The sequence below is a fragment of the Orycteropus afer genome, unplaced genomic scaffold (genome assembly GCF_000298275.1).
Source record: "Orycteropus afer afer isolate SDZICR_OR568_19922 unplaced genomic scaffold, OryAfe1.0 scaffold00007, whole genome shotgun sequence".
NCBI classification, from domain to species: domain Eukaryota; kingdom Metazoa; phylum Chordata; class Mammalia; order Tubulidentata; family Orycteropodidae; genus Orycteropus; species Orycteropus afer.
Window position 1 is genome coordinate 11,659,076 of NW_006921594.1, and position 19,048 is coordinate 11,678,123.

At 39.8% G+C, this 19,048-nt stretch overlaps 1 protein-coding gene across 1 annotated transcript in view; it reads right to left on the reverse strand.

The window, feature by feature from the left end:
* DLD (dihydrolipoamide dehydrogenase) overlaps positions 1 to 18,183 on the reverse strand; it is a 23,269-nt gene extending 5,086 nt beyond the window's left edge. The window contains exons 1-8 of the mRNA XM_007944343.2: positions 18,118 to 18,183; positions 15,070 to 15,148; positions 10,657 to 10,736; positions 10,159 to 10,227; positions 9,360 to 9,429; positions 6,444 to 6,544; positions 5,995 to 6,138; positions 5,347 to 5,448 (exon numbers count right to left, since the gene is read on the reverse strand). Coding sequence (XP_007942534.1) covers positions 5,347 to 5,448; positions 5,995 to 6,138; positions 6,444 to 6,544; positions 9,360 to 9,429; positions 10,159 to 10,227; positions 10,657 to 10,736; positions 15,070 to 15,148; positions 18,118 to 18,156 — 684 coding nt within the window. The 5' untranslated portion in view covers positions 18,157 to 18,183. The remainder of the gene's footprint in view (positions 1 to 5,346; positions 5,449 to 5,994; positions 6,139 to 6,443; positions 6,545 to 9,359; positions 9,430 to 10,158; positions 10,228 to 10,656; positions 10,737 to 15,069; positions 15,149 to 18,117) is intronic.
* Positions 18,184 to 19,048: the final 865 nt, after the last annotated feature.

Sequence of the window (19,048 nt, forward strand, 5' to 3'; positions counted from 1 at the left end):
ATATATAATGCAATAGATTCATTCATTCATTCAACCCCTACTATGGACTAGAGCCCTGGTGGCACAATATTTAAGCACCTGGCTGCTGACAGAAAGGTCAGAGGTTCAAACCCACCAGGCACTCCAAGGGAGAAAGATGTGGCAGTCTGCTTCCTTAAAAATTACAACCTTGGGAACCCTGTGTGGAAGTTCTATTCTGTCGTATAGGGTTGTGTGACTCAGAATCAACACAATGGCAATGACTTTTGATTGCTTTGTCATAGGTCCTGGGGATACATAAACAAAGAAAACAAAAATCCCTGCCCTCAGGGATCTTATATTCTAGTAGGAGAAAAAAATAAGTAAAATTTATGTCAGAGGATAATACAGATATGGAAAAAAAAATAAAGCAGGTAAGTACAACAGGGAGTGAGACTGCAATTTTCAATAGTGTGGGCAGAGCTGGGCTCAATGGAAATGACATTTGCACAAAAACTTGAGAGGGAGTGAACTATACAGATAACTGGGAGAAGACTGTTCCAAGCAGAAAGGAATAGCAAGTGTGAAGGTCCTGACAGGGATGAAGCAGACTCTTAGTGCTACTAATTACCGATATTTGTAAAATAATAAACTGGCTTTGTATATGAATTTTCTCAAGAAAAGAGAAATATTTTTTTCATTCAATTATAATTTTAACTGAGAATACTGTTGTTGTTGTTTTAAATTAATAGACTTTTAAAAAAAATTAAGGAGCCCTGGTGGCACAGTGCTTAAGCACCTGGCTGCTAACCAAGGAAGGTCAGCAGTTCAAACTCACCAGCCACTCCATGGGAGAAAGACGTGGCAGTCTGCTTCTTTAATGATTACAGCCTTGGAAACCCTATAGGGTAGCTTTACTGTCCTACTGGGTTGTTATGAATTACAGTCAACTCTATGTCAACAAATTTGATTTGGGTTTTATTAAGGTATTACATTAAAATATGTTATGCATATCAAAGAAAATATTTTCCACAATCTAGAATATTATGTTTAGTTTTGAACTCATATACAAGTGATCCTGACAGACTGGACTGATCGAAGGGATGACAAAATAATGGATCTGGTATCTATGAGACCTAAGTACTAAGCATTGAGGCAGGCACTGGGGATTCAAATACCAATAAACTCAATCTCTGACTTCAAGGAGCTCATGTCCTTATAGAAGACACACATAAACAGATAAATGCATTGCACTGTTATTAGCAAGTGCTACAAAGATGTTGACACAGCATACTAAGAACTCAATGAAGGAAACATTCACGCTTTCCTGGACAGAAGGGAGAAGTCTTCACTAAAAAATGTCTAAGTTTTGGTGAGTCCTGGTCAAGTGTTTGTTGTTGTTGTTGTTGTTGTTACGTGCCATCAAGTCGGACCCGATTCACAGCGACCCCTCCTTGGGTTTCAGAGGCAGTATCACTATGGAAGTCAATTGCCCCATCTTCCTTCTGAGGAGCGGCTGGTGGTTCAAACCCTTCTGGTTAGCAGTCAAGTACCTTAGGCACTAAGCTACCAGAGCTCCTTGTCAAGTGTTTACTGAGTAATAATATTAATAAGAGATAGCATGTGAATGTTGTTGTTGTTGTTATGTGCCATCAAGTTGGCCCTGACTCATAGCAACCCCTCCTTGGGTTTCCGAGGCGGTATCACTACAGAAGTAGGATTGCCCAACCATACTCACTCTGTATTAGGTATCAATGTTGTTGTTAGGTGCCATTGAGTCAATTTCAACTCATAGTGACCCCATGTAGCAGAGAACTGCTTCACAGGGTTTTCTAGGCTGTAATCTTTACGGGGCAGATCACTAGGTCTTTACTTCCATGGAACTGCTAAATGGGTTCCAAGCACCAATCTTTCCATTAGCAGCTGAATGCTTAACCACTGTACTATCAAGCTCCTTATCAGGTACTGCGCTAGACGCTAAAGACATATAGTGAATGAAACAGTCATTATGCCTGCCCTTATGGAATTTATGAGTTAATTAACATGTAATATAAAGTAAGAACAAATACTGTTAAGGGTTAAGTGCGGTGCAATGGAACACACAGAAAAGCACCTAACGACATCTAGGTCACAGAAGTACAGGACCAATGAAGGGGAGGAAATGTTCTAAGCAGAGAGCAAAGCTTGCTCAGTAACTAATACTGTGATATACCCACAACACTGTCTGAGAGAGAGAGAAAGCTAGAAATGAGGCTGGTGAGGTGAGTCAGGGTCAAATCACACTGACTTTTAAACAACAAAAAGAGTTTGGATTTATCCAAAAAAGCAGTATTAAGCCACTGAAGAAGGCTTTTAAGTAGGAAATGGACATATTAAATTTGTGTTACAGAAAAATGACTCTAGCCAGTCTGGTGAGAATTATTACAAGATGAAAAAAGCAAGAGAGCCCTAAGCCAAGGCATAGTGTGGACCAGAGCTACAATCTAAGAAGTAGAAATGAAAAGAAGTGGGTATATTTCAATAGATACATACCAGGTACAAGCACATTAGGACCCAGTAACTGGGTGAATGTGAGGCTTGAAGCCATGGGCATGAAGTCACATATAACTCCCAAATTTCTTGCTTAGGCCTTTACATGGATGGTACCAATCACTGAGATGGGAAATATCAGATGAGAAGCAGGCTTTGCTTGGTTTTTTTTTTTTTTTTTGTAAACTTAAGTTATACATTTACTAAACTGAGTGCCTGTAAGACAAACAAATAGAGATGCTGGTAGGCATTCAGATATAAAAGTCCAGAGACAAGAGAGGATTAGGATGCAAATATTTATGAGTCCTTGGGTAAGTGAGATGGGAATGAAGAGTATTATTCCGTAAAAAGACAGAATCTGAGACAGAATTCTAGGACAGAATCTCAAGGAATGCAAACAATTATAGGGAAGGCTCAGAAAGGGGAACTTGCATAGAAGATGGAGAAATTTCAACCTAAAGGGTAGAAGTAAGACCAGGAGAGTACAGAATCAGAAAAGGTGGGGGAAAAGTTTCAAAACCAAGAAAATCAGCAATGCCAATTGCTGCTGAAGAAAACAGTCCAATGGATTGAGCAGTAAGTCCAATTGTGTCCTCGTCAAGAGTAATTTAATGGTATAAGAAGCCATGAACTAAGGAGGAGAAGTTCACGAAACAGAGTATAAACAGGTATTTCAAGAAGTTTGGTTGTAAAGAGCAGGAGAGGAAAATAAGAAACTGGAGAAGGATATGAGGTCAAGAGAAAGCTTCTTTATGTTTACACAAGCCTATATCTATAAGCATGAATGTGCCTGACCAGGTGTATGTGGCACACAGGGACACAAAGGCAGGCTTAAACATAAATGAGAAAGAAGCAGAAGTAACACAGTTGAAAGACTGAAAAATATAAGAAATTATGACTATAAATCATAAAACCACGTTTCTGATGATGTGCATCAAAGAACAGGTAATGGAGTTAGTTTTAGACAAAACAACATGTGCACGATAACAAGAGGGAAGATCAAAAGGACAAGTGTAACAACAGGTAAGAATATTTTCAAATCTGGGGCATCAAACTGAGGGAGCTGTACTCTGATGGATTCTCTTTTATGTGATATTTAGGAAACAAGCTCATCTGTGCTCAGGCACAAAGACAGTGCAGCAGCAGAGGTCTGAGAAGAGTAGGACGTGAAACAGTCACTACAGGGATCAGGAAAGTGTACTAGCTAGAAAAACAATGGGATGGCCAGCAAGGTTGAGTTCCTGACCAAGAATTTATACAGATACCAACCTGCAAGCTGTTTTTCGCCAGGTGCAGTCAATAGCCTGGGTACGGCATTAAAAAGGTAAACAGTTAAAGGTTAAATCAACCAGGACAGGAGCTCTGCCAAGGAGGTGGGTAAACAGTGAGGCAAAGGACACTTAAGAGAGTGGTTAAAGTGGTAAACTGCAGAATCTAAGCTAATCAGGAATGCAGTGTTAAGACAGGAAAGGATAGATAGGGAAAAACTAGTGGAACCTACGGACTAGAAAACCTAGTAAGTTAAAGAGCCTGTAAGAGCCTAGTAAGAGTAACTAAGCAAGAGAAGGCTGTGGTTAGAGAGCAGAATGTCTGAATTATTTCAGTCGAGCAATTCAATCACTAATGTACGACGACCATGGGGAAGAATGCCTAAAACAGAGGCAAGAAGTGGTCATCAGAAATTTAAAGAAAGCTGCTGTATGGACAATAAGGAAGAACACTGCAGGAAGAAGGTATGAAGTATCATGGAAGTTCAGGGAACTGCAAATAGGTTGACACTTCTACAACCTAAGTCAAGAAGCACTAAGATGAGGATGGACAGGAAGCAAAAAGCCAGATTACATTAAGTCATGGTAAGGAGCACAGTCTTTACCTGGAATGCAATTTGTTCAACATGAGAGCTGTCTTACAATATTTCAAGGGCTGTAAGTTAAAAAAAAAAAAAAAAAAGGACTAATTATAGGGAACTGAAAGAGTGGACGACACAGACAAGTAGATTTCAAATAAAGGAGAACATTCTAATGACTGAGTACATAAAAGGTTTTCTTGGGTTGCAAGCAGCCATCTAGATGCAATGATGGGTCTCTCCTTGTCCAGAGCAAAGAAGAAAGAAAACCAAAGATTTGTGGAAACAATTAGTCCTAGTGACTGGTACACCATGCGATCCACAGCCTATGACTATGAGACCAAAAGAACTAGATGGTGCCCAGCTACCACTGTCAACCACTCAGAGGGGGATCTATGTAGGAGATCCTGGATAGAGAGGGAGAACAATGTGGAAAAATCTCAAAATCATTTAGGAAAAAAAAAGGGGGACCAAGTTTGCTGGTCTGATAGAGCCTAGTAGAACCCCTGAGACTATGGCCCCTGGCTGCCCTTCAGGTCTGGAATTGAACCCATACCCGTGGCTTCCAGCCAAACAAAAGACAGGCATAGGAGTTGAACATTTACCTGAAGTAGATATACTCCTTGGAGAGAACAATCATGGGAGAAAGAAGGGCTGTTTATGCATAGGAAGACAGCTCAGGGGGCAGGAGTGCATGGAGGGATGGACACAGGGAAGAGGTTAACTATTGGGAGGAAGTGGGAGGGGAGCTGTTGCATTGGGGTAGGTTGTAGTCAATGTCATGAGACAAAGTGTATGTGAACTGCTGTATGGAAAGCGAATTTGCTCTGTAAATTTTCACTGAAATCATAATAAAAAATAAATAAAGGTTTTCTTGAAAAAAGGTAAACTCCTTGTAAGTGCTCAAGCAAACCAAATGCTGATCTGCCTGAGATGTTACAGAAAAAATTAAATAGAGGACCTTTGATTCCCTTCAAACTCCATGGAGGTAATAACAGAAAGAAACTGATTACCAATTCTACACCTATTACGCCTGCACCAATAACAACCATCTTCTCTGGAACTTTTTTTAAAGACAAAGCACCTGTAGATGACACTACTGTATCTTCGTCAATCTATAAGAAAAACAAAAGACACAATCAAAATTACCTGGGAAAACATAATGATTTGTAAGTGGTAACCTCATGCAGTATACTCACTAAAAATACTGTCATTTATTTGTTGTGAGAGATTTATCTCTATGACTTCTATTCATATGCCAAATTTTGTTAAATCCCATTAAAATGCTACATTTAAAATTTTATCATTGTTTCAAAACAAAATGGCCAATTTTAACTTCATATTGAATTCAAATGTATCTTAATATAAAGTGGTCTGTATCTGGTCCAAATCACTGTAGAATAAAGATAAGCAACTTTCCAAAGCTGAATGACTGTCCAAATAGAGTATTTCAGTCAGTATCTTAATATAAAGTGGTCTGTATCTGGTCCAAATCACTGTAGAATAAAGATAAGCAACTCTCCAAAGCTGAATGACTGTCCAAATAGAGTATTTCAGTCAAAACACTCTCATTCAATAGTCATGAATAGCATGTGTTAATTTATAAAAATTTATCTCTAAAGGAAAATTCTAATAGTCATTACGTTATAAAGCGAAAATACCGTGATTCCAGGAAAGGGAGTAACTTCTGAACCTGTAGCAATGAGAATGTTCTTTGTATCGATAACTTGAGTGCCCCCATCAGCCTTAGAAGCAGTGACCTGGTTTTTTCCAGTTATCTTCCCATATCCATTTACATGAACAACCTTCATAAAACAAATGCTTATAAAAATCACAAAGTTTAAATCACTTTTTATAAATATGATTAACAGTAAAATTTATTAAATGAATTCATCAAATATGAAACATTTCCTTCTTCAGTAATCCTGTACACCGAGTAACAAAAAATGGCTATATATTTCAAAGAAAGCTATTTTGGGTTAGCACACTGTTGTAAATTTAAAAAACATCCTTTCGTAGCCAGGTCCAAATACCACCACTCTATCAGCACAGAGCAATGTTAAAAGTATATATTAAATAAAGCAGAAACCTGAACATTAAACATACTAACCTTATTCTGTTTGAATAAGTGCGCAATTCCACCTGTTAAAGCTTTTACTGCAGTACTCTTCTGCTCCATCATCTTCTCTAAATTCAAGCGAACTTCAGACACTGGAATTTAGGTAAATCTTCAGTTCTTATGTAAATTCTTGAAGCTGTATGTGTTATTTTCACTAATCATGGTCTAGAAAACTGAAGCCTAACACTTATAACCAGTTACTGTTGAGTTGATTCCAACTAATGAGGAGACCCAATGTGTGTCACTGGGTTTTCAGTGTCTGATTTTTCAGATGTAGGTCACCAGGGCCTTTCTTCCAAGCCACTTCTGGATGGACTTGAACTGCCAATGTTTTGATGAGAAGCTGAGCACTTAACTGTTTGCATCCCTAAGGGATTCCGCTAATGCTTATGGAGCTGTACATAATGCAGTATGAAAATTTTTTGAATATCATAACTGATATAACAATCGTAGCTGACAAAAAATCAAGAACATCATATCGAAATTAGTGAGACCCATCAAATACTGCAAGAAGTCCACCTTCACAAGTAGCAACTGGGGTCTTAAAAGCTTGTGAGCTGCCATGTAAAGTGCAACTATTGGTCTCTCCCAATCTGGAGCAAGTAAGAGTAAAGAAAATCAAAGACATATGGAAACAATTAGTCCAAAGGACTAATGGACCATATGAACACCAACCTCCATGACTAAGACTGAAAGAACTAGATGATGCCTGGCTACCACTGCTGACTGCAGAGAAAGGGCTCACAATAGCAGGTTCTGAATAGATTTACGAGAAAAATGTGGAACAAAACTCAAAATCGTTAAAAAGACCACATCTGATAGAGACTGGTAGAACCTTGCCGACTATAGTCCTTAGACATCCCTCAAGCCTGGACCTGAACTCAACCCTGTGGCTCACCTTTCAGCCAAATGACAGACAGGCTGTAAGGTAAGCAATAATATGTACTCATTAGAACAAAAACAAAATGGCAGCATTTGCAAGGGACAAACCTAAGAAGGCAGGAAGGGATAGGAAAGAAGGGTGAAGAGAAATGGTAAATATAGGGAAGAGGTGGGAAGAGTGCAATTACATTGTGGTATTTATTTCAATTAAGGTCACTAAACAATGTGTATGAACTGCTGAATGGAAAGCTAATTTGCTCTGTAAACTTTTACCCAAATCACAATTTAATTATGTGTGTGTGCATGTATAAATACAAAAAAAGAAAAAGTTCCTCTTTAGAAGTAAAATAGCCAAAAATAAAATATTATACCCTACTGTGACCACACAGTCTCCAAACACCTTATGATAGTTATAAACCTGGAAGAGATTTAAGTAGAAATGGCAAAATAAAATATGACCTGAATTTTAAATAAGGACAAATGCTAAATGCCATGAAATAAAAGCTAATAAAAATAACACATTTGAAAATTTCAAATGGACACACTTAATATAAAAGAATTTAGTTTAATAAAGTAGATTTAATTACTCATTTAACTCAGAAGAGAATTCCAAAACAATGTAAGATAAAATTGCTCAACTCAATAGAATTTTAAAGGTAAGAATATCTTAGAGATCGGCTCATGCAACTAACACCTACCCTAGAAATAAGAAAATAAAGAGCCTAAGGACATAGCTTAAAAACAAAGCCTTTCCTATAATACAGGTCTCTTGACTACCTTTATCTCTTCTTTCCTTAAGTAATTCTATTTTTCATGTAGTTTAATTATTTGGTTTAGTGTACATACATCTCCTCTATATCCACTGGACCTATACTGCAGGAGTTCTGGTCACGTAGTGCCTAAGGCATCTGACTGCTAACCAGAAGACTGGAGGTTCAAACCCACCAGCCATTCCTCAGAAGAAAGGTTGGGCAACCTACTTCCATAGAGATACCACCTTGGAAACCCAAGGACGGGTCACTGTTAGTCAGAACCAACTCAACGACACTGAGTTTGGTTTTTTTGTTTTTTTTTTGCCTATACCACACCTTCTTCTTTCAGAAGCTTACTGTTACAGTAAATAAATAAAGTATTTCAAGGGATGTTTTAGACCCTCTCTAAAACAGACTGCCCTATGCATATATTCGTCAACAGCAACAGTTAGAAGAGGTGGAATAAAAACAGCCCAAAAGGATGACAGGAGATAGACACACCAAATTAAAATATAAAATGCACTTTCTTTTCACTGATGCCTTTGAATTATGGGGCTGGCAAAGAATATTAAATATACCATAGACTGCCAGAAGAAAGAACAAATTTGTCTTGGAAGTACAGTCGCAATGCTCCTTATAAGCAATGATGTCAAGAATTTGTCTCACAAACTCTGGACATGTTATCACAAGAGACCAGTCCCTGGAGAAAGACAGCATGCTTGGAAAAGTAGAGGGTCAGCAAAAAGAGGAAGGCTCTCAATGAGATGAACTGACACAGTGGCTGCAATAATGGGCTCAAATACAGCAACAATTGTGAGGATGGGTAGTGTTTCATTCTGTTGTGCACAGGCTCACTCTGAGTCGGAACTGACTGGATGGCACCTCATCACCACAACATACCCCTTTTCACTACCAACATACCATACCTCACACCCCTTTTCACTACCAGCAACTTACACAGAGTTTCCTTCCTCCTTTATTTATCCACAGCCCGCAGGGACCCATCCTTCTAAGTGAACTCTACTCTACTCTACACACACACACGCATGTGTGCGCGCGCACATGTGAAATTTCAGACAAAAGCTAGCCATGAATAGAAGATATTATGGTAGAAATCTGGATTTAAGCCCTTTCTTAAACCAATCTCTCTACATTTTCATGATTCTTTATCTTAATCTTTTCTCACTAAACACACATACAAACTAAGTCTTTAGCCACAAGACTCGAGTCAAGCATGCCTTGTGATACTGTTGAATATGAAAACTATACTTACTTTCAATTCCCCTAGATGCAAAATCTTTTCCATGGGCCAAATGATAATAATGAGAGTTATTCAACAAAGCCTAAAGGAAACAGAAAGATGAAATTATCAAATGTTCATAAAAAGACTATAAAAAAACCAAACCCACTGCCATCAAGTTGATTCTGACTCATAGTGACCCCTCCTTGGTTTTCCAAGGCAGTATCACTATGGAAGTAGATTGCACAACCTTCCTTCTGTGGAGTGTGTGGTGGGTTTGAACCTCCAGCTTTCTGGTTAGCAGTCATACCTGAATAGACTACATACAATCAAAAAACACAAAATTTCATTCTCTGTGGAACTGTACATATGACTGACTATATACCATTTCAGTTTCTGTTCTTACATAATTAACCTAAAACAAACAATAATTACATAAAAGACATTCAACAAACAAGAATGAAAAACAAAGACATGTTGACTTTCTTTAAGAGCAAAGAATACATACTTAAGGATGGCAGGTGAAAAAGGCAGTCATGTTTACATACATAAAGGACCTAAAAGAAGAATTTACTACTATCTGTCTCATCAGTAAAAGAGAAAAATTGGAATGTCAGTTTTTTTAAACAGAAATCCTAAGCACTGAGACAAGGAAGGTATTTCAGGAATGTGTGGCAGACTGGAAAGACTTAAGTTTTACAAAGGAAAACTGTGTTTTTATCATGTTTTGTTTTGTATAATTATATTAATCTAATATTCATTCTAGTCTCAATGCATCTTTTTAGTCCATAGCTAATGAAAACCTGTTATATTGTACAAAATGTATGCTCACCTTAGAAGGAATACAGCCAACATTCAAGCATGTTCCACCGAGTGTATCATTTTTCTCAATGCAGACTGTCTACAACCAAACAAAACATTTTTTAACTATACATAAACTATAATATTTTAGTCTATTAAACTTCCAAATATGTTTGCTTAATTTTTATGCAAAACATGTTTCTCAAGTTGTGTTTTTCAGAGATCAAAATACAGATCTCTTTAAATGAAGCTCTTCCAGGCTAATTCAAAAGTAAATTATTCTAATAGGTATTTTTGTTTACTATTACGAAAAGTACCAGGGAAAGGGAAAAATACGTTTTTTTGGACTTCACTTTCCCTTCCATGAAAATACTACAACCAAACTCTCACTTCATTACTATCAGGGTTAAAGATACTACACAGATTAAAATGTTATTTTTTGCACTTTTAAGCATAAACTATTGTGTAAACATGATCAATTCTATCCAAATAAAAACCAATCAGCATCTAGTCTGAGTGCAGACCTTACCTTGAAGCCTAACTGGGCAGCTTTAATAGCAGCAACATATCCTCCAGGACCAGAACCTATTACTGTTACATCAGCATCAACTAAAATAAAAGCAAATTGACATAAAATAATAAATTGCTTACCTTTTACTAAAAACAGCTCATTAGAAAAACAAGTAGACAGTCTTCTGATATTTAAACCTCCAAGTAAACACCAGCACTATTTTATTCCTAGGTACTGTTGTTGTTGTTATGTGCCGTTGAGTCGGCCCCAACTCATAGCGACCCCTCCTTGGGTTTCCGAGGCAGTATCACTACGGAAGTAGATTGCCCAACCTTCCTTCCCAGGAGTGGCTGGTGGGTTTGAACTGCCAGCCTTCTGGTTAGCAGTCAAGTGCCTTAGGCACTATGCTACCAGAGCTCCTTCCCAGGTACTAGTATCGTTCAAAAAACATCTGCTGGCCTAAAAAAAAGCATGTAAAATTTTGTATGGCAAAATCTAAATTTTATAAAAATTTGAATGAAAAAAATATTCGCAGGAATCTATAAAAATGGTTTTCTCTGGGATATGAGGCAAAGAATCATAGAGCCTCTGCTGGAAGACATCTAAGAAATTATTCAAATCAATTATTGACAAAACCTAAGAATTCTCCCGAATTCTTATGCACTTTTAAGCATGAATCAATGAAAGTATTGGTTCCTCTTGGTTATAGTAGATAATAATTCCAAAACACCACTAAATCCAGTGCCACTGAGTCTATTCCAACTCACAGGGACCCTTTAGGACAAAGTAGAACTGTCCTACAGGGTTTCAAAGGCTGTAAATCATTATAAAAGCAGTCTGCCTCGTCTTTTTCCCGCAGAGCAGCTAGTGGGCTCAACCACCAACCTTTTGGTTTGTAACCAAATGTTATAACTCTGCCAATAGGAGCTAAACAATACCCCTGAAATTTTAATGTCCCCATAAGTAAATATAAGCTACAAAAATGGGTTCCTTTACTGAATTTTTAACATCTTTTCTGATTAAAATATGTAAGTTTAGTGGGGGGAAAATACAGAAAGAAACAGTAATAAGTATAATGCCTCATACCCCAGAGAAAACCATTTTTATAGATTCCTGCCAATATTTTTTTCATTCAAATTTTTATAAAATTTAGATTTTCCCATACAAAATTTTACATGCTTTTTTTAAGAAGTATTTAACTGTGTTTTGGTGAAAATTTCCACAGTAAATTAGGTTCCCATTTGACAATTTCTGTACAAATTATTCAGTGACATTAGTTACATTTCTCACATTTGTGCCAACATTCTCTTTAACTATGCTCTGCTTGTTTCCAATACTCTACTTTCCCTGATCCCTTATCTTCTTACCTGTGCTTTAGAATAAATGTTGACCTTATGTTGGTCTCATATAGATGGTTTGTTAATACAGTACTGTACTTACAGGCAATATCCTTTATTTTGTGTGTTACTTTGTTGTTTTGCTAAAAGGTGATCTCAGGGAATAGTTTTGGTTCAAGGTTTAGAGAGTATCTCAGAGCATCAGGAAATCCTCTGGTCTCAACTAATCAAATTAGTCTGACCTTTTTTAACAATGTGAGTTTTGTTCTACATTTTTATCCCATTCTATCCAGTAAACTATGTAAATAAATTAGGAGCTCTGGTGGCATAGTGCCTAAGGCATTTGACTGCTAACCACAAGGCTGACGGTTCAAACCCACCAGCCACTCCTCAGAAGGAAGATGGGGCAATCTATTTCCATAGTGATACTGCCTCGGAAACCCAAGGAAGGGTTGCTACGAGTCGAAATTGACTCAATGGCAGTGAGTTTGCTTTTTTTTTTTGGTCATATCTATGACCCTGGTTAGAACTGCCAGTATTGATAGCAGGATACCATTTCGTTCTTCTGGTCTCAGGGTATGAGGCTTATTTATTCAATAGACCTGTCCTGAATACCTACTGAAGGGAGCCCTTGTGGCACAGTGGTTGAAGTGCTCAGCTGCCAGACAAAAAGTCGGTGGTTCATACCCACTAGCTGCTTCTTGGGAGAAAGATACGGCAATCTGCTCCTATAAAAATTACAGCTTTAGAAACTCTACTGAGCAGTTCTACTCTGCACTGTAAGGCAGTATGAGTTGGAAACAACTTGACGGCAATAGGCCTGTGTGGTTTTGAGTACCTACTGTATGCCAGATACCATTTTAGGTGCTAACAAAACAGGTACAGTCCCTACCCTAATGAAGCTTGCATTCTTGAGGAAAAAATAATCATTAAACCAATACCTAAGGTGAATATAAATATGGTTACTTCATCCACCCAAAGGCTTTACACACTTTATATATATATATGGGTATTACCCAATGCCAAGCAATCACTAAACTGTTTGATTCAGGAGCGCTCTGCCTATTCTACTACAATCTAACTTTCTACTTGGGACTGCCTGCAAATAGTAGGTACTGACTAAATCTTTGCTGAAGATTCAAAAGGTACAAATTTAGTCATGAAAAAGTTTTTAAATCGTATGCTATGGAAATGAAAACGTAACATTTCTTCTATTGTGTGAATCAAAAAAATTAAGAAACACTCCCATTTAACAAAAACACAATGAAGAAAACAGGTAATATGTTGTGTGCCACTGAGTCGATTCCGACTCCTAATGACCCTACAGGATAGAACAGAACTGCCTCGTAGCAGTTTCTAGGCTGTAATCTTTCTAGGCTGCCAGGTGTTTTTTCCAATGGAGTTCCTGGCAGGTTTGAACTGCTGACCTTCTGGTTAACAGCCCAGTGCTTAACCACTGTGCTACCAGGGCTCCTTAAAAATGGATATACCGGGCACAACTCTTTCCCCACTGTTAAACCAGTAATTTTTTAAAGGACTTCTTGATGTGTTCAAAAGCTAGGATAAATCACTCACTCACTGCTGGTCACTGGTTACCAGAATCTCTCTTCCTTAAAGAGTAAAACATCCAAAATGATAATGATTTGATGACAGTTAAGGATACAGCATAAAATTATTTCACAGAATGTAGGGAAGTAGATGGTTACAGTTCACCCTAGCCAAAGGTTTCTATACAAATATATGAAATCACTTCCCTGCTCCAAATTCTTCAGTGGTTTCCCATCACACTTTGGGGCTCAATCAATTACTTGCTATGGTTTTTCTAATCAGCCTTTGTGACTTTCACAAGATTACTAAGTGGGACTATGCAAATAAGGTATATGGAAGTGTAATGCAGGGACTGGTTAGTTTTGTCATTCTGCTAGGCTTAAAATGAGCCATCCCAGAGGCAGAAAGGGGGACCTCACTATCATCAAGAGGAAAAAAGCTGGAAGTGGAGTGGACCCAAGAGCCCTGCACTGGACCTTCCTTGGCAGAGAAATGGCAGAGATGGCCACAGAGAAATAAAGAGGCATAAGATAGAGCTGCAGGCTTCCTAGCCCACAGAGCGAGAAAGCTGAGAGCCTTTGGGCAAGAGGCTTGCTGGCGGAGTGGGATGCATGTAGGTGCACCTATCGGCAGAGCTGAAAGAGCTTTGTGGCACTTACCAGAGCAGAGGCCAGGCCTGGAGGCCAAGGGCCAGAGAGGCCTACCTGAGGGCACAGCAGAGTGGATACTGTCCTGCTCCAAGTATTGTATCCCAAGAGCATTCCTGAGCCTGTTATTGCCTAATAAAGCCCATAACCATGAATACTGTCTGTGAGTTCTGTGTGGCCAATGCAACAAATTACTGAATCCAGTAATAAAGCAGTGAGTGCCATGGGATGGACACTTGGCATCAGAATTGGTAAAAAGGCTGGAGAGTGAGGGTATATCTGGCCTAACAGGAATCAGCCTCAGCATGTTGATGGTGATTCTCTCTCCCTGTTGTGAAGTTAGACGCCAGAGGATGCTATCTCCATGCCCTTTTTACACACCTGAAGGAAGTAAAACCTAAACTCACTGTCCTGACTTTGAAAGCTCTCCATGACCTAACCCCAGTCTACCACTCTTCACATTCTATGGGTCTCTGTCCCAGCCACACCAATCTTCTTGAGGCTCCTTAAAACCTCACAAGCTAATTTCCCACTCAAACCCTTCTTACTGCTATTTCCCTCTGCCTGAAATAGCTTCCTCACTCTCTCACTCAACTCAGGCCCTTGCTGAGTCAGCATCTCCTCAGAAAGGCCTTCCCTGGCACCCTACCAAAAAGTCTCCTTTCTTCCTAACTACGTGCTTTAACACTTAACACTTCCCAAAATATTTATGTTACTAGTGCATACTGCCTGGAAAACACTAGGTGTTTAATAAACATTCAAATGAATATATTATTTAATGAATTCTAATACTGCTTACTTTATTATTGGTTATTCTAATATTCACTTTCTTCTACATTTAAATACAAAGAATGAACAACTAATACGAGGAAAAACGGTTTACTAACAAAAGTACTTACTCGATTGATCTGCATAAGTTCTCAGAGGCACTGCAGAAACTCCCTGTAGGCCACGAGATATTCGACTGAAATGGCTTCTCTAGAAGAACGAGAATAAAGTTCCTATTACGTAAAATATGAATTCACGACACATGACTACTATAGGTTAAGGAGAGCACAATGATTTTAAGCAAATCTAACAAGCATTGATTGCTAGTGCACCTTCCATTGCAACACAGAGATTACACTGTTAATTTCTCCTCTTTGACAATAATCATTTAAACTTTTCAGTCTCAGCTTGCCACACTATCTTTTTACTATGACTATCCAACAACACACTCCATATCTTCCCTAATGAGAAATGCATTCAATGGTGCAAATTTTAAGAAAGCATGGCTAATTTTTAGTGCCAGTGATCATTTTAATGTCATAATTAAAGCTCTTAAACATTCTAACATACTTATATAATCTACATTATGATAATCCTTACTGTTTCCTAACTCTAATCTCCCATGTATGTACAGTCTATATTTACCTAAACAACCTACAAATCTGTTCCTAAGTCATCTACTAGAAACAGAAAATTAGACACTAGTGTCTAACTGCAACTATTACAGTTTTACAATTTGCATCAGTCTCCACAACAATGTCTAGGTTGGATGGCAACCATTTCCTAAAAACAAAAACCTATGGCCATCAAGTCAATTCTGACTTACAGCAACCCTACAGAACAGAGCAGAACTGCCCCACAGGGTCAAGGCTGTATATCTTTACAGAAGCAGACTGCCTCATCTTTCTCCTGTGGAGTCGCTGGTGGATTAGAACCACTGAACTTTCAGTTAGCAACCAAATGCCTTAACCAATGAGCCAGCAGAGCTCCATTTTGTTTCCCCCCAAGTGCCTAAGGCTAACCAGAAGGCTGGTGGTTCAAACCCACAAGCCACTCCTTGGAAGTAAAGTTGGGCAATCTACTTCCATAGTGATACCACTTCCAAAACCCAAGAAGGGGTTGCTATGCCTCAGATCCGACTCAACAGCAGTGAGTTTGGGTTTTTTGTTTTGTTTTGTTTTGTTTTGTAAGAAGAGTGAAGCACAAAGAAACAAAACAAGTACAGGTATCCCGTGCTTTTCCAAAGTTCACTTTCTGCCACTTGACTCTTACGAAAGACCTAAAATACGTGTTTTTGCTAACCAACAGAAATCTGAAGGTTTACACTTTCAGGAAAAAAGGCAAAAAGCGCAAACTAGCATTCCGCACGTGTTTTGCAGTGAGCCCTTAAAGTAGCAGCAGGTACAATGAAGCACACTGTGAGTGATGTTACCAAGCTCCTTCCCCAGAGATCTACACTCAGCATCTCGGCATCAAGCCACCACAATTCTGAATGAGCTGTGAACAGTGTATGTCATTGTTATTTAAGGTTTTATGTGTTATCTGGTATGATTTGATAGGTTATTTTTTGGGTCTGGGAACACTCAAAAAATTTTCTCATTAAACTTAATGGGAATTGCATCTTTCTTTATGCCATTTCGGCTTAAAAGTTTCACAAAAAGATTCTACTTTCCAACAGCAGGAGAAACCTGTAGTTCCTATCACAGCAGGAAAACGGGAGGTAGTGACAAACCGTACACTTGTGTAGTAATGTCCTCTATTCCAAGATACATCTTGTACCTGAGGGCAGGACCAAAAACCCAAACCAAACCCACTGCCGTGGAATCAATTCTGACTCACAGTGACCTCCGCTGGGTTTGTGAGGCAGAAAATCTATACAGAAGTAGTTTGCCCAGTCTTGCTTCCACGAAGTGGCTGGCTGGTTCCAACCGCCAACCTCCTTGTTAGGAGTCAGATGCCTTAGGCACTGTGCTACCAGAACTCTTCAGGACAGCTGATCTCAAAGCAGTAGACTAAATGTCAGTCCTGAATTTTAGTCCTAGTTGTGCCATGCACTAAAAGCATGGCCTCTAGCATGTTAGTCTCTGAAACTCTGACTACTCATTTTTCCAAATAAGGGGGCTTGATATCTATGTTATCTGTAAAAATGTCTGTATTACTCTATAAACCAAACTCTCTGCCAACCAGTCCATTCCGACTCACAATGACCCCCACTGGTTTTCCGAGGTTGTAAATTTTTACAGAAGCAAACTACTACATCTTCCTTCTGCGTAGCGGCTGGTGGGTTTGAACTGCCAGCCTTCTTAGCAGACAAATGCCTTAACCACTACACCACCAAACTCCTTATATTACTATATAGGCACAGGAGCCGTGGTAGCATAGTGGCTAAAGCACTTGACTGCTAACCAGAAGGCTGGTGGTTCAAACCCACCAGCCACTCCTCGGAAGGAAGGTTGGGCAATCCTACTTCCGTAGTGATACTGCCTCGGAAACCCAAGGAGGGGTCACTATGAGTCGGGGCCGACTCGACGGCACATAACAACAGGCACATCACTACAGTACCCAACCATCATCTCACACACACACTATGTAGCTGTTGCTGTTAGGTTGATGAGAAAAGAAAGCTGTCTTCGTTAATAACCCGCTGCAACTGAGCGACCTGGGGGATGGCAATGGACTTAGTTTGAAACTGCAGACACTGAAGGGACCTCAGGGAATTCCTAGGGCCATCTGTCTGGGGAGACTGTGTCTGGCCCTTTCAAGCAGCGGCCCCAAAGTTACCCACTTACTGCAAAGTGAGGTCACTCCAGGGCCGGGATTGAGATTAGGAAAAGAAAAGGCAGTAAGAGCCAGCCCATACGAAGACAAGAACGGCTCATACGTCCTCTGCCAAGGTGGAGACCTGCCTGTGTGACCCGCCTGCCCCTCAGCTGAGGCCTGTGTGGGACTACTGGCCATAATGACTCTCCACAGCCCCGTTCTGGGCCCATTGCAGCCGAAAAGAGGTCCGTTTCCTCCCAGGCGCGGCGTGGGCTGAGCCTGTAAAGAGGCGGTCGGGGTCGCCCAGCCAGGCCCCCGGCCTCATACCACGACCAGAGTTAAGGCCGCGTCTCCAGACTCTGTCACGACACTTCTTTATACCCTGTGGCTCTGCACGAACCCACCCAGTTGGCCCTCACCTTAGCCAGGGAACAGTATACACGACTCCAGCTCTGCATTTTTCCCCTGTACTTTCCTTCCTGCCAAGGTTTTCACCTCTGCAGAGCGCCGTCACCGCCTCGCCAAGGTCTCCCCGCCCTGCGCATGCACAGACACAGCCTGTCGTCATCGCTTAGAGACAGTGTGATTGGCCCGCGCTGTACGGGCCCTCCGAACCTGGCGTGCTACTCAGCCTCGGCGTCGTGCGCTGTCGTAAAGACCGTAGTGCTTTGTGGTAGCCGGGAGTGAGGGACGATTTCGGTACGGCAAGAATGCCCGGAGATGCTATGTAATCGTATACATGGAAGAAGAAATAAATAACCAATAATACTACTATTTGCGTAATGCATGCTACAGAAAGCAAAGCTGGGCAAGCTTTCGGTTGTGCTAGGCGTTCTTCAGCACTTTGCAGGCATCATCTCACTTTATCGTTACAACATCCGTAGTAGTAAGATTTTCATTTCCTGCATGAGCCCAGGGAGCTTAAACAATACTCCCAATGTCTGCAAGGAAAAGATAACTGCAGCCCTGAAGCCAAAGCCTTTGGTCTTAATTACTGCTTAAATACTATTACCCCTCCAATACCATGTGTGTAATATATGTATGCCATATATGTAAATGTATTAGGGATGGTAGATGCGGGCACAGACATTGGCATCACAGCATCCTACTCTAAGTGACTGAGGCAACGGGCAATACAAGAAACAGCCTGCTTTCTACCTCCTCAGTTGGAAAACACACCTCTCTGGTAGAGCAAATTAGAATGGGAGGAGAGGTAGGTGACATTTTAGGATTTCCATGAGAGATGGTAGGTTTAAAAGGGTTGAAAAACGTTGTCTTCAAGATTGGGCATGGGGATCTAGGGTCTGATCCTTGCTTTCCGATAACTCTATATAACATGCATAAAACTTA